Here is a 12,723-nt window from a genome sequence, read left to right as displayed (position 1 = left end):
AGGTATGAAATGAAAAGGAGAAAGAAAAGGAAAATATTTGCTTGTGCTGGGTTCACAGTAAGTAAGTCGAACCCGTTTCCAGTGAGAGTTGGACTACGCCAGAGCTGCCCTTTGTCACCGATTCTGTTCAGAGTTTTTATGGACAGAATTTCTAGGCGCAGCCAGGGTGTTGAGGGGGTCCGGTTTGGTGGGCTCAGGATTGGGTCACTGCTTTTTGCAGATGATGTTGTCCTGTTTGCTTCATCAGGCCGTGATCTTCAGCGCTCTCTGGATCGGTTCGCAGCTGAGTGTGAAGTGGCTGGGATGGGAATCAGCACCTCCAAATCCGAGACCATGGTCCTCAGCCAGAAAAGGGTGGAGTGCCCTCTCAGGGTTGGGAGCGAGATCCTGCCCCAAGTGGAGGAGTTCAAGTATCTCGGGGTCTTGTTCACGAGTGAGGGAAGAATGGAGTGTGAGATCGACAGGCGGATCGGTGCGGCATCCGCAGTAATGCGGGCGCTGCATCGGTCTGTCGTGGTGAAAAAGGAGCTGAGCCATAAGGCAAAGCTCTCAATTTACCGGTCGATCTATGTTCCTACTCTCACCTATGGTCATGAGCTATGGGTAGTGACCGAAAGAACGAGATCGTGAATACAAGCGGCTGAAATGAGTTTTCTCCACAGGGTGTCTGGGCTCTCCCTTAAAGATAGGGTGAGAAGCTCAGTCATCCGAGAGGGGCTCAGAGTAGAGCCGCTGCTCCTCCGCATCGAGAGGAGTCAGATGAGGTGGCTCGGGCATCTGATCAGGATGCCTCCTGGACGCCTCCCTGGTGAGGTGTTCCGGGCACGTCCAACCGGGAGGAGGCCCCGGGGAAGACCCAGGACACGCTGGAGGGACTATGTCTCCCGGCTGGCCTGGGAACGCCTTGGGATTCCCCCGGAAGAGCTAGAAGAAGTGGCCGGGGAGAGGGAAGTCTGGGCATCTCTGCTCAAGCTGCTGCCCCCGCGACCCGACCTCGGATAAGCGGAAGAGGATGGATGGATGGATGGATGGATGGATGGATGGATGGATGGATGGACGGATTGCTTGTGCTAGGTGGTTAGAAAGGAAGCCTGTGGAAACAACAATCATTGTGATCCTGTGATTTGTCTGTGCAGTTGTGCATGGGGTTTGAGGCTCAGTGGCGCGCCCCTTACAGGCCACAGTTAGGAGACCCCTGACTCTGATTTCAGTCTAACAGTTATATTAGTGGAGAGACTATCAGAGAGAGAAGCCCACTTGACCCAGTACTTTTCACAACATTGGTACAGAAGAAGAGCGCCTGCTGCAAGACTCAGTTAAGTATCGGACCGCATTCAGCTTCTGCTCATTTTCAGAAATGACGGCCTGCTGGGAACAAAACCTCTACGCTTTATTTCTGGTTTGTTTCACTTTCAACGTTTACTATCAGCGTTGTTCAGCTGAACCTCTTTATGTTGAAGGGACTTCTTAAGAGTGTGGGGGCCTGTCAGTCCTGTGTGCCCAGCTGATGTGGCACATGTTTAGACGTTGGTCAAGCATGGGGAGGCACGAGACCCTCTGTCTCAATGAAAGAGTTAAGGAGCTGCTTCTGAGCGCCTTTGTCATCGTGACATAGCAGGAACTCAGCTGGCCATCAGCTTGACCACTGTGCAGATGTCCAGTCTGGAACAGGATGTGGTGTGTCCCACCCATGCCATGACAAAACACCAGGATTAGGGTCCCTATTATATAGTGCCTTTCATATCTATCTATCTATCTATCTATCTATCTATCTATCTATCTATCTATCTATCTATCTATCTATCTATCTATCTATCTATCTATCTATCTATTATATGGTGCATTTTACATCTATCTATCTATCTATCTATCTATCTATCTATCTATCTATCTATCTATCTATCTATCTATCTATCTATCTATCTATCTATCTATTATTTATTATTTATTGTGATTTGTCTGTGTAATTGTGTCTGGAGTCTGAGGCTCAGTGGCGCCCCTTACAGGCCACAGTATCCCTAATACAATCATATTCCAGATCAGCCATCTTGAAACAGCCTAAACTGACACTCCACATTACAATATTACTGATCCACATTTTTCTGAAGTTTTGTGAAAAGGAGTAACTTTGACCCCTCATACCCAATTAGGGGGTCTTCTGATGTGGCATACAGAACTTCAAGTCCTTTTGATCATTTTTGCTGAAGACACCTATTGGTTTTCTCCAGATCATAAGGGTGTAATCTCCTGCTCAAACTGTTGTCGAAACATGACCTTAAAGTGAGGGGGGTTTTTGGGTCTAGAGGGCCAATAATAAGGAGGTTAATTAAACATCAGGATGTGTAGATTATATGTGAGGGTTTTCTTGTACCAGTAATTCAGGAGGTGGTGGACAAAAAAAAACTGAAATGATTTCAAAGCATTCAGAAGTAATTCTGATTTACATAATAATAATACTAACTAGCCGACCCGCAGCGTAGCATACGCCACATAATTATGTATTGATGGGTGAACACTTCCTGAAAGACACAGTTGTCCAAATGTGGTGGGTTTGAGGATACGACTGTAATTGAATGAAAAGATGGAACTCTGGAGAGAGCAACATACAATTGTCCGTGACTGAAAACTGGTTTTGGCAGATACAGGCATATCTTTTTGAAAGTTTGTCCCTGCGCCTTATTAATTGTTATTGCAAAGGCTAATCTAACAGGAAATTGTCTGCGTGTAAAAGGCAAATTTGAATCTGATGGGGTCAGGGAAATCTGGGGAATAAGGACAGTTTGTGAGGTAGGAGCTGCGATTGTCTTACACTCCAGTACATTGCGGTGAATGCTGAGAACAGTCAGTCTAGTGCCTTTACGGAGACTTCTTGCTGGCATGAGGTTTCTGAGAAGCATGACGACTGAACCAATTTTAATTTTGAGTTTATACGGAGGCATGCCAGTGGGAGTAAGACTGCTAAGAAATTCTTTGGGGAATGAAACTTGATCTGCGGGGTTGTCTGTGACGATGGAGGCAACACTGGTAAAAGTTACTTCGTCGGTAGGGATAAGTTTCAGTACCTGTTCATTAAGGTGTAGCAAGTCTTCGTTGGTGACTCTTAATATAGCTCGCGTACTGAGTTGTTCCGGAGTCACAGTTGAGAAGTCGATGTTGCCATATAGTTGTTGAACGGGATCAGAAATAAAAGGAAAACAATGTGAAGGTAATGTTACAGCTGTTCCGTTTTTCCCGTCTCCAACATCGAGGAGCCATTTTGCGAAATCTTGTTCGTGAGGAAGAGCTGTCATATTTGTCGTCAGTGTAAGTACATGCATGTGACGCCACAAAGGTTGCTTGTTGATGCAACTGGCGACAGTAAGTGCTCGGGAGCCACACATAATGACGGGAAGTATTTGTCGGAAATCGTTGGGGGCGGGCACATGAGCAGGCAGTGCGCATGCCTCGAGAGCAAGGGTGGGCGCGGGAGGAGGGTTATAGTTGGCGGGCGGGGCTCTGTCATGCGTGCGTACCCCATGGTCAGGCAACTTGGTCTTTTATATATATATAGATAATACGCATGCATGTTTCTGAGTAGGACGTAACTACTGTAGTAGGAAGCTAAGTGTGTGATCAGGAGAGCTGGCATGTGTGACTTAATGTTCCCGTTTGCTCTGGAGAGCACAAAACTGCTGTTAAGGAAGTGAGATCATCAGCAGACGTGACAGACCACTTGGTAAGACTTGCTTGATAATTTTTTCCAAAAGTTCCAAAGTAAAAACGGACCCTTTCAGGCAAGTCTTCTCTCCCACTGATAGATCACAATTGAAGTCCTGAAGTTAACCAAGCTGCGCTTCTCTTCATTCTTCAAACAGGTCCCCTTGAGCTCCTCCATGTCCCCAGTCCGTTTGCACGCGTCCAACCCCAACATCTGTGCAGACCTGGCAGATTTTCAAGCACCGGTGGGCAGGCTGGTAGACCCCTTTGAGTACGCCACCGACTACATCAAACTGCAGGAGGAATTCTGCCACATTGCACAGAAAGGTAAGCCATCACTGTCTTGTCAGCCGGAGTCTCTGCTGGTCTGCTGCATGTAGACAGTGATTTGTTTTTGTTTGAAAATGTGTCAAAATAAAGAAAATCCTTCTTAGTGAGGCACACAGTAAAAGGACAGTAGACCCCTGCCTGGAATAAAGCGACTCTAATAATGAACAAGGGGGTTGGAAAATATAAAACATACATCTGTGTTTGTGAAGGAGGGGGGCGAGGAATACTGGTGAAGTAAATATGAAGAGAAAATGGCAAAAAAATAAAATCAAAATGTTAGCATCTGAGCAGCGGGCTGAAACCGAAAACTTACAGCCTTGGACTGAAAACTCGCATCTCACAGTCAGTGTTTTACATGGTGCTGAATAAGGTGTATAGTGCCTTATTCCTATTAACCTTCCTATTCTCTGTCTGGCCAGCTACAGTATTATATAGCGCCTTCCACACCTGTCAGCTGTGTAGACTTAGACTTTCGTTTTTCTTAATGTATTGATTATATATGCTGCCTTTCATAGCCGTCAGTCTATTATATAGCACCTGTCATATCTGTAGACTTTACTGTATACACAGCCTCCTATCTCTGTCTATCATGTGGTAACCAGTATTTACCCTGTCTAGCTATCAATTATATAGTGCAAGTCACATGTCTGTAGTATAGTGCCTTTCACATCTATCTACGGTGTGTAGAGTCTTCCATTTCTATTGTATTGATTGTAGCTAGCTGCGGTGGGCTGGCACCCTGCCCGGGGTTTGTTTCCTGCCTTGCACCCTGTGTTGGCTGGGATTGGCTCCAGCAGACCCCCGTGACCCTGTAGTTAGAATTTAGCGGGCTGGGTAATGGATGGATGATTGTAGCTAGATTAATATGAATGGCATTATAAAAGACAAACAGATAGATTGGAAAGGCACTATATAATAGATAGATAATAAATATACAAGGCACTCTGTGATAGATAGATAGATAGATAGATAGATAGATAGATAGATAGATAGATAGATAGATAGATAGATAGATAGATGTGAATGGCACTATATAATAGATAGATAGATACATAGATAGATAGATAGATAGATGTGAAAGGCACTATATGATAGATAGATAGATAGATAGATAGATAGATAGATAGATAGATAGATAGATAGATAGATAGTACTTTATTTGTCCCCAGGGTGAAATTTGGCTTTTTCCAGAAGCTCAATAAATGAATAAATATTATTGTATAATGGCACACAACAAAATCACCTCTCAAATTCCCACCAGAATAACTTAAAAGAAAGAAAACGTCTTACTTGGCTTAAGATAAAAAGGGCAGTCATAGTTACAGTGAGGTACTGTAAAAGTATTATGTAGTGCATTTCATGTCTGTCTATTACAAAGTAACCTTCATACTACCTCTAGCTCTCGTTTATATAATGCTTTTAATATCCATGATTTAATCTGTTATGTATGTACTGTAAATTGTGCCTTTCCTATCAGCTTATTTATGTTTTATAGCGCCTTTTATACCTGGCTTTGCCTATTTCATATGTAATCTTGTCTGCTGCACATCCTGCTTTTCAGTAGTAACCTTTAAACTTGTGCTGATGTATCATCCTTGTATAGTGTCTTTCATTTCATTTCTTTACCGTATGTAGTGCCTTTCATATTTCTTTATCAACTATATAGCACCTTTTATATCTAACAATTTACTGTATATACAGTAGTTCTTTTCATATCTCTAAATCTATTATATAGTGCCTTTCATATGTAGCAGTCTACTGTATATGGTGCATTTCACATCTGTCTACAATGTCCTTCATTTCTTTTGATCTTTATCTTGTATGAAGTGCCTTTTTATATCTTTTGACTTATCTACTGTATAGTGCCTTTCACAACTGTATATTATGTAGTAGCCTTCACACTTTCTGTTTAGCTTTATATTATGCAGTGCCTTTCCAATTACTCTGTCTACTATGGTGCTCTTCACAGCTCTAAATCCACGTACTGTATACAGTGCCTTTCCTATGTGTCTGTTGTATAGCAAGCTTCATCCTGCCCCAGCTCTTTGTTAAATATTGTGTGTAATATTTCTCTCATTGACGGTGTCTGCAGTATATTGTGACCTTCATTTCATCTTACTGATGTGCTCTCTAGCACCTTTCATGTTTGCCTATCTGTCTGTACATTCCTTTGTCATCTATTGTGTTTAATATAGTGTTCTTGAGATCTATAATCCTATCTGCTGTATAAAGTGCATTTCACATCTGTCTGTTTAATATAGTAGCTTTCATATCTGCTTCTTTATTATATTGTGCCTTTTCTCTTTTTCCATCTTTAATACACTTTTAATAAATTTCATTAATGGTCTTTGCAAACTGCCAATTTGGGAAAACATAGAAAAGCAAAATGAGTGGCACCTTAAACTCCAGCGATGGCCTGTGTATGAAAGTTAAATAAAGACTCAGGCTAATTTTACTTTCTTTAAACTCACTGCTAGTGCCCTGGTATTGATAAAGTGCACAGAATGGCTGTGGTAATCCACGAAGCAATGATGTTGAGTTTTGCTTTTGATCGGTGCTGTCACGGTGGTCTCAGGTAGTGACTTTTATTTTTATTCGGATGTATTATGTTTTTCCTGGCGATTTTCAAACTCCAGGCTGTCATCTACTTGTAGTGACGTCCTCGCTCATACGTCACTCACTGTGCTGTTTATTTTCATTCCAGTGCATTCTTTCCTGAGGTCGGCCTTCAACACAGTAGCAATAGAAAAAGAGAAAATCAAGCAGCTGCTCTTAGAGCAGGAGCAGGCGGGCAGCAGCAACCAGCTGGCATCACTGCGGAGGTCTTTATCACAGGTAGGCCCGTGTCACCCTTGACGACATCGCATGAATTCCACTATCATACATGCTGGATGGGTGTGTGTCTGTGTGTGTGTGTCCAGGTTGGTAGAATATTAAAACACCAGCAAATCCAAGAATGGCAATCACTTTCTGTTCCCTCCAATATCTGGAGGGAAGAAAAATCATGGAGGGTGGGTGCGTCCTGGGACGGTTTTCATTTAATTAAATAAACATATTTGTACTAAAGTGGTTTCTTTTTGGAGCTGTGACTCCTTTGGTTCTGATGTTTCAGAAGCACGTTGTAGGCGCCTTCATTTATTGTTTTTATCCATGCGGTCTCGTTTTTGTTTTTCTGTGGCTGTGTCGTTAGCTAGAAGTCATTTGCTGATGGCGGCGGATTCGCGTGCTGAAGTGACGATGGTGGCGGACCTGGGCTTGGAGGGGTACATTACTAAACAAAGGTGGTATATGCGGTGGTATGGGCGGTCGTGTTCGGGCGGCGGTGGTAGTGTGTACGGCTTGCTTGTGGCCTCTGGCATCTGTGCATATATACAACCTGGCATGCACGCTTTACCTCAAGTTTAGTTTGCAGGTCGTGTTGTGGTGTTTGGGCGCCACCTACTGACTCTGGGAAGCCGCTGGGTTTGACTCGGGGGCGCTTTCGGTGCTTCTTCATTGCATATATACAAACATCACTAAACAAAGGTTGTATATGCGGTGGTGTTCACGTTCGGACGGCGGTTGTATTGTGATGTAAAGTTTAGTTTACAGGTTGTATTGTGTTATTTGGGCGCCACCTACTGACTCTGGGAAGCCGCTGGGTTTGACTCTGGGGGGCAGTGCGCATGCGCTTCGGTGCGTCTGGCATCCGTGCATATATACAACCTTCGTTTAGTAATATATCCAGCCATCCATCCATTTTCCAACCCGCTGAATCCGAACACAGGGTCACGGGGGTCTGCTGTAGCCAATCCCAGCCAACACAGGGCACAAGGCAGGAACCAATTCCGGGCAGGGTGCCAACCCACCGCAGTTAGTAATATAGATAAGAACAATTTGTTACTCAGTTAGTTAATCATTAGTGTTAGCTTTGGCAATGCCAGTAATGAATCACAAAAAAAGAAATAGTAAGATGCCCACCCAGGAACACCAAATGAATGTAGGAGATGCCCAACCAGGGATCTCTGTTTTACCTTCCAGTTGGGATGTCAGAAATGCGAAGAGATCTGTGCAGTTTATGAACGAGCTTCTTGAATCGTCACAAGTCTAAATTTCTTTCACTTCTACTGCTGTACTATGTAGGGGAGGTTATTTTCTGCGATAACTATAACATGAAAATGCAGTCTCTCTTTTGCAGTTAACTACAATTATGCGTGGTCTTCAGATTTGGTGAGGCGGTTTCTCTGTGAAGCTCATAGTACAGGGGTGAAAAGATCAAAATCAGGTAAATTAAACAGAGTCGAAGTGACAAGTATTCTATCGATCAAAGTGGCTCTACAGCTATGAAGGACAAAGAATTATGGGAAATCGAGGTGCACAGCCCCGCCCACTGACCCACGCTTTTTTGCATGTTGAGAACTTGAAAATGAAAATGCAAAGTGGAAATGTGTTTTACTTTTCATTTTTGCAGCTTCATTGCAGTTCAGGCTGAAAATGAAATTGAAAATGGGGTCATTTCATTTTAATTTTGGCAGTATTTTTGCATGTAGACTTTGAAAATGAAATTGCAAAAGAGAGATTGCATTTTCAATTCCATTTTTGCAGAAAATACCTCCCCATATACTATGAACGTGGTGTGAACTGAGAAACTCTCTGAGGCGTTGCAATATTTGGGGTGCCAACTTAACTACAACACTGTTTAATAACAAGCTGTCCCACAAAGTAAGTCAGAGTCCTGTAGGACACAAAACAAAGTAAAAGAAAAAAACAAAGTGAAAAAAAATAAGAACAGATGGCCCATTAGCGTAATAAAATAAATTATATAAATAAGGGGAAGGGGGAGGAAGGAGAAATTCTAAAAAGCCATTAAAAAAAATGTCATTTTGCTCTTCTTCCTTGCAGCGTAGAATCCAGGTACTCATCTGTGACTGAATAAAAATCTAATTGATTGAACTTGCCCTGTCTTCCTCGGGGGGGTTTCCTTCCACACCAGCCTCTCAAAGGTCTTCATAATGCAAGACGTAAGTGACGCTTGTCTGTAGTCATTAGGTGAGGAGGCGTCTGCCTTCTTTGGAATAGATAGATAGATAGATAGATAGATAGATAGATAGATAGATAGATAGATAGATAGATAGATAGATAGATAGATAGATAGATAGATAGATAGATAGATAGATAGATAGATGAAAGGTACTATATGATAGATAGATAGATGGATAGATGGATGAAAGGTACTATATGATAGATAGATAGATAGATAGATAGATAGATAGATAGATAGATAGATAGATAGATGAAAGGTACAATATGATAGATAGATAGATAGATAGATAGATAGATAGATAGATAGATAGATAGATAGATAGATAGATAGATAGATAGATAGATAGATAGATAGATAGGAAAAGCACAATATGATAGATAGATGAAAGGTACAATATGATAGATAGATAGATAGATAGATAGATAGATAGATAGATAGATAGATAGATAGATAGATAGATAGATAGATAGATAGATGGATGGATGGATGGATGGATGGATGGATGGATGGATGGATGGATGGATAGATAGATAGATAGAAGGTACTATACGATAGATAGATAGATAGATAGATAGATAGATAGATAGATAGATAGATAGATAGATAGATAGATAGATAGATAGGAAAAGCACAATATGATAGATAGATAGACAGATAGATAGATGAAAGGTACAATATGATAGATAGATGAAAGGTACTATACGATAGATAGATAGATAGATAGATAGATAGATATTAAAGGCACTATATGATAGATAGATAGATAGATAGATAGATAGATAGATAGATAGATAGATAGATAGATAGATAGATAGATAGATAGATAGATAGATAGATGAAAGGTACAATATGATAGATAGATAGATAGATAGATAGATAGATAGATAGATAGATAGGAAAAGCACAATATGATAGATAGATGAAAGGTACAATATGATAGATAGATAGATAGATAGATAGATAGATAGATAGATAGATAGATGGATGGATGGATGGATGGATGGATGGATGGATGGATGGATGGATGGATAGATAGATAGATAGAAGGTACTATACGATAGATAGATAGATAGATAGATAGATAGATAGATAGATAGATAGATAGATAGATAGATAGATAGATAGATAGATAGATAGATAGGAAAAGCACAATATGATAGATAGATAGACAGATAGATAGATGAAAGGTACAATATGATAGATAGATGAAAGGTACTATACGATAGATAGATAGATAGATAGATAGATAGATAGATAGATAGATAGATAGATAGATATTAAAGGCACTATATGATAGATAGATAGATAGATAGATAGATAGATAGATAGATAGATAGATAGATAGATAGATAGATAGATAGATGAAAGGTACAATATGATAGATAGATAGATAGATAGATAGATAGATAGATAGATAGATAGATAGATAGATAGATAGATAGATAGATAGATAGATAGATAGATAGATAGATAGATGAAAGGTACAATATGATAGATAGATAGATGAAAGGTACTATATGATAGATAGATAGATAGATAGATAGATAGATAGATAGATAGATAGATAGATAGATAGATAGATAGATATTAAAGGCACTATATGATAGATAGATAGATAGATGAAAGGTACAATATGATAGATAGATAGATAGATAGATAGATAGATAGATAGATAGATAGATAGATAGATAGATAGATAGATAGATAGATAGATACTTTATTAATCCCAAGGAGAAATTCCCATACTCCAGCAGCAGCATACTGATAAAGAACAATATTAAATTAAAGAGTAATAACAATGCCGATAACAATGTAGGTTTACAGACAGACAATAACTTTGTATAATTTTAACGTTTACCCCCACGGGTGGAATTGAAGAGTCGCATAGTGTGGGGGAGGAATGATCTAGAGTCAGAGAAGCCAGTTTTATGGGAACAAACTTGAGAGATGGAGTAACTTAAGGGGTAAGATGCACACTGACAGAGACGCCTTCAAAGACTGAAGATATAAAACTGGACAGGAGGTGAGAAGGGTGCCTTGAAAATAAAGACAGAGTATAGGAAGCATAAAGCATTAGGGAAAGGCACTGGACAGAGGGAGCGCCAGTGAAAAGAGGTTCAGACACACAAGGACACCGAGGAAAGACGCTGAAGGTAAACGTAGGGCAACAAATATCCATCCATTATCCAACCTGCTATATCCTAACTACAGGGTCACGGGAGTCTGCTGGAGCCAATCCTAGCCAACACAGGGTGCAAGGCAGGAAAGAAACCCCAGGCAGGGCGCCAGCCCACCGCAAGGCAAACACACCCCCACACACCAAGCTCACACTAGGGCCAGTGTAGAATCGCCAATCCACCTAACCTGCATGTCTTTGGACTGTGGGAGGAAACCGGAGCACCCGGAGCAAACCCATGCAGAAACAGGGAAAACATGCAAACTCCGCGCAGGGAGGGCAACAAATATCAAATGAAAAATTTTTTTTCTCTTACTTGACAGGTAACGTGACTAGTAAATAGCTAAAACATCAAAAGCAATGTCACCGCCCCATTTGCTCTGTGACATCATGTAGTTACTTACAGGACAGTGCAGTAGGGTGCAGAATTTGGATGGATGCATTAAAGGAAGTTCACTTGGCTGGCTGTCTCAAGTGGAATGTGGGCGTGACTCAGTGTGTGGGGTGTGGCTTGACTGGGTGGGTGTGCCTTGATGGACAGGTATTCTTCCATTTGTGAAGGTCTTCTGTATTTAGTGTTTGCTTCCGTCTGTTTCACAGGCACTCAACCAGAATGCTGAGCTGAGAACACGCCTTAACCGTATCCACAATGAGTCGACCCTCTCAGAACAGGTCGTCAGCGTGAACATCATCCCCAGCCCCGATGAGGTAAGCGAACATCGACCAACGCCGACCTCATCAGCCCACCAGGTGATTGTGAAGGAAGAGGCCTGTGCTTACAGATGTCGGATCAGCTCAGCTCAGAGAGTTTTAGGTTCCCTTGGCGTTCTGTGGGTTGACAAACCCCTAGCCCACTGATACCCTTTGAGTCTTTTTGTTTATTTTAGTTCTCGTGTTCTTCAGACTCACTTTTTTCTTTTTCCACCAATCGTCGCTATTACGTCACAGTGGTCTAACATGGTCGAAAATGAAAATTAAGGGAGTGAATGGACACAACCCAGGACACTACATCCATGAAACACTACCTACCTATTGTGCCACTCCAATAGAAATATTACTGCAAGATGACTACTTTGGTACAATGCAGAGAAAATTATTTTTGCCTTTAGAGTGGTGAGCCCTGCTCCCTCACCACTCTAATACTGTGGGTTTGAATTCCATGTCTGGTCCTTATCTTGGTGGAGTTTGCACTTACACCCCATGGCTCTGTGTGTTTTCCTCTCACAAAGTTAGGTTAAACGGTGATATGCATCATTTCACTCATGTTTGGATATTTTTTCCCCATTGTTTCTGGTGCTTTAAAATGAATGTATACATCGTGTTGGGAGTTTCTGAGACCCCTAAAATTCAATGGATGTGAGCACCACAAGGAGAGTAGCCTTGTCTCCATTTCTCTTCTTGTCACTCTGTACACCTCAGTCAATAAATACAATAGCTGGTCACGTCACTTGTAGAAGTTCTCAGATGATTCTGCACTTATGGGGTGTACTGATAAGGG

General features: G+C 41.5%; 1 protein-coding gene across 1 annotated transcript in view; it reads left to right on the top strand.

Annotated features, from left to right (window-relative positions):
- Nucleotides 1-12,723, top strand: part of osbpl6 (oxysterol binding protein-like 6) — a 229,441-nt gene that overhangs the window by 142,086 nt on the left and 74,632 nt on the right. Inside the window, exons 10-12 of the mRNA XM_028806230.2 lie at nt 3,855-4,023; nt 6,731-6,861; nt 11,826-11,933. Of these exons, the coding sequence (XP_028662063.2) occupies nt 3,855-4,023; nt 6,731-6,861; nt 11,826-11,933 (408 nt within the window). The remainder of the gene's footprint in view (nt 1-3,854; nt 4,024-6,730; nt 6,862-11,825; nt 11,934-12,723) is intronic.

This window comes from Erpetoichthys calabaricus, chromosome 8 (genome assembly GCF_900747795.2).
Source record: "Erpetoichthys calabaricus chromosome 8, fErpCal1.3, whole genome shotgun sequence".
NCBI lineage: Eukaryota > Metazoa > Chordata > Cladistia > Polypteriformes > Polypteridae > Erpetoichthys > Erpetoichthys calabaricus.
The sequence above is the reverse complement of the archived record's forward strand: the minus strand, read 5'-3'. Positions and strand labels throughout refer to the sequence as shown.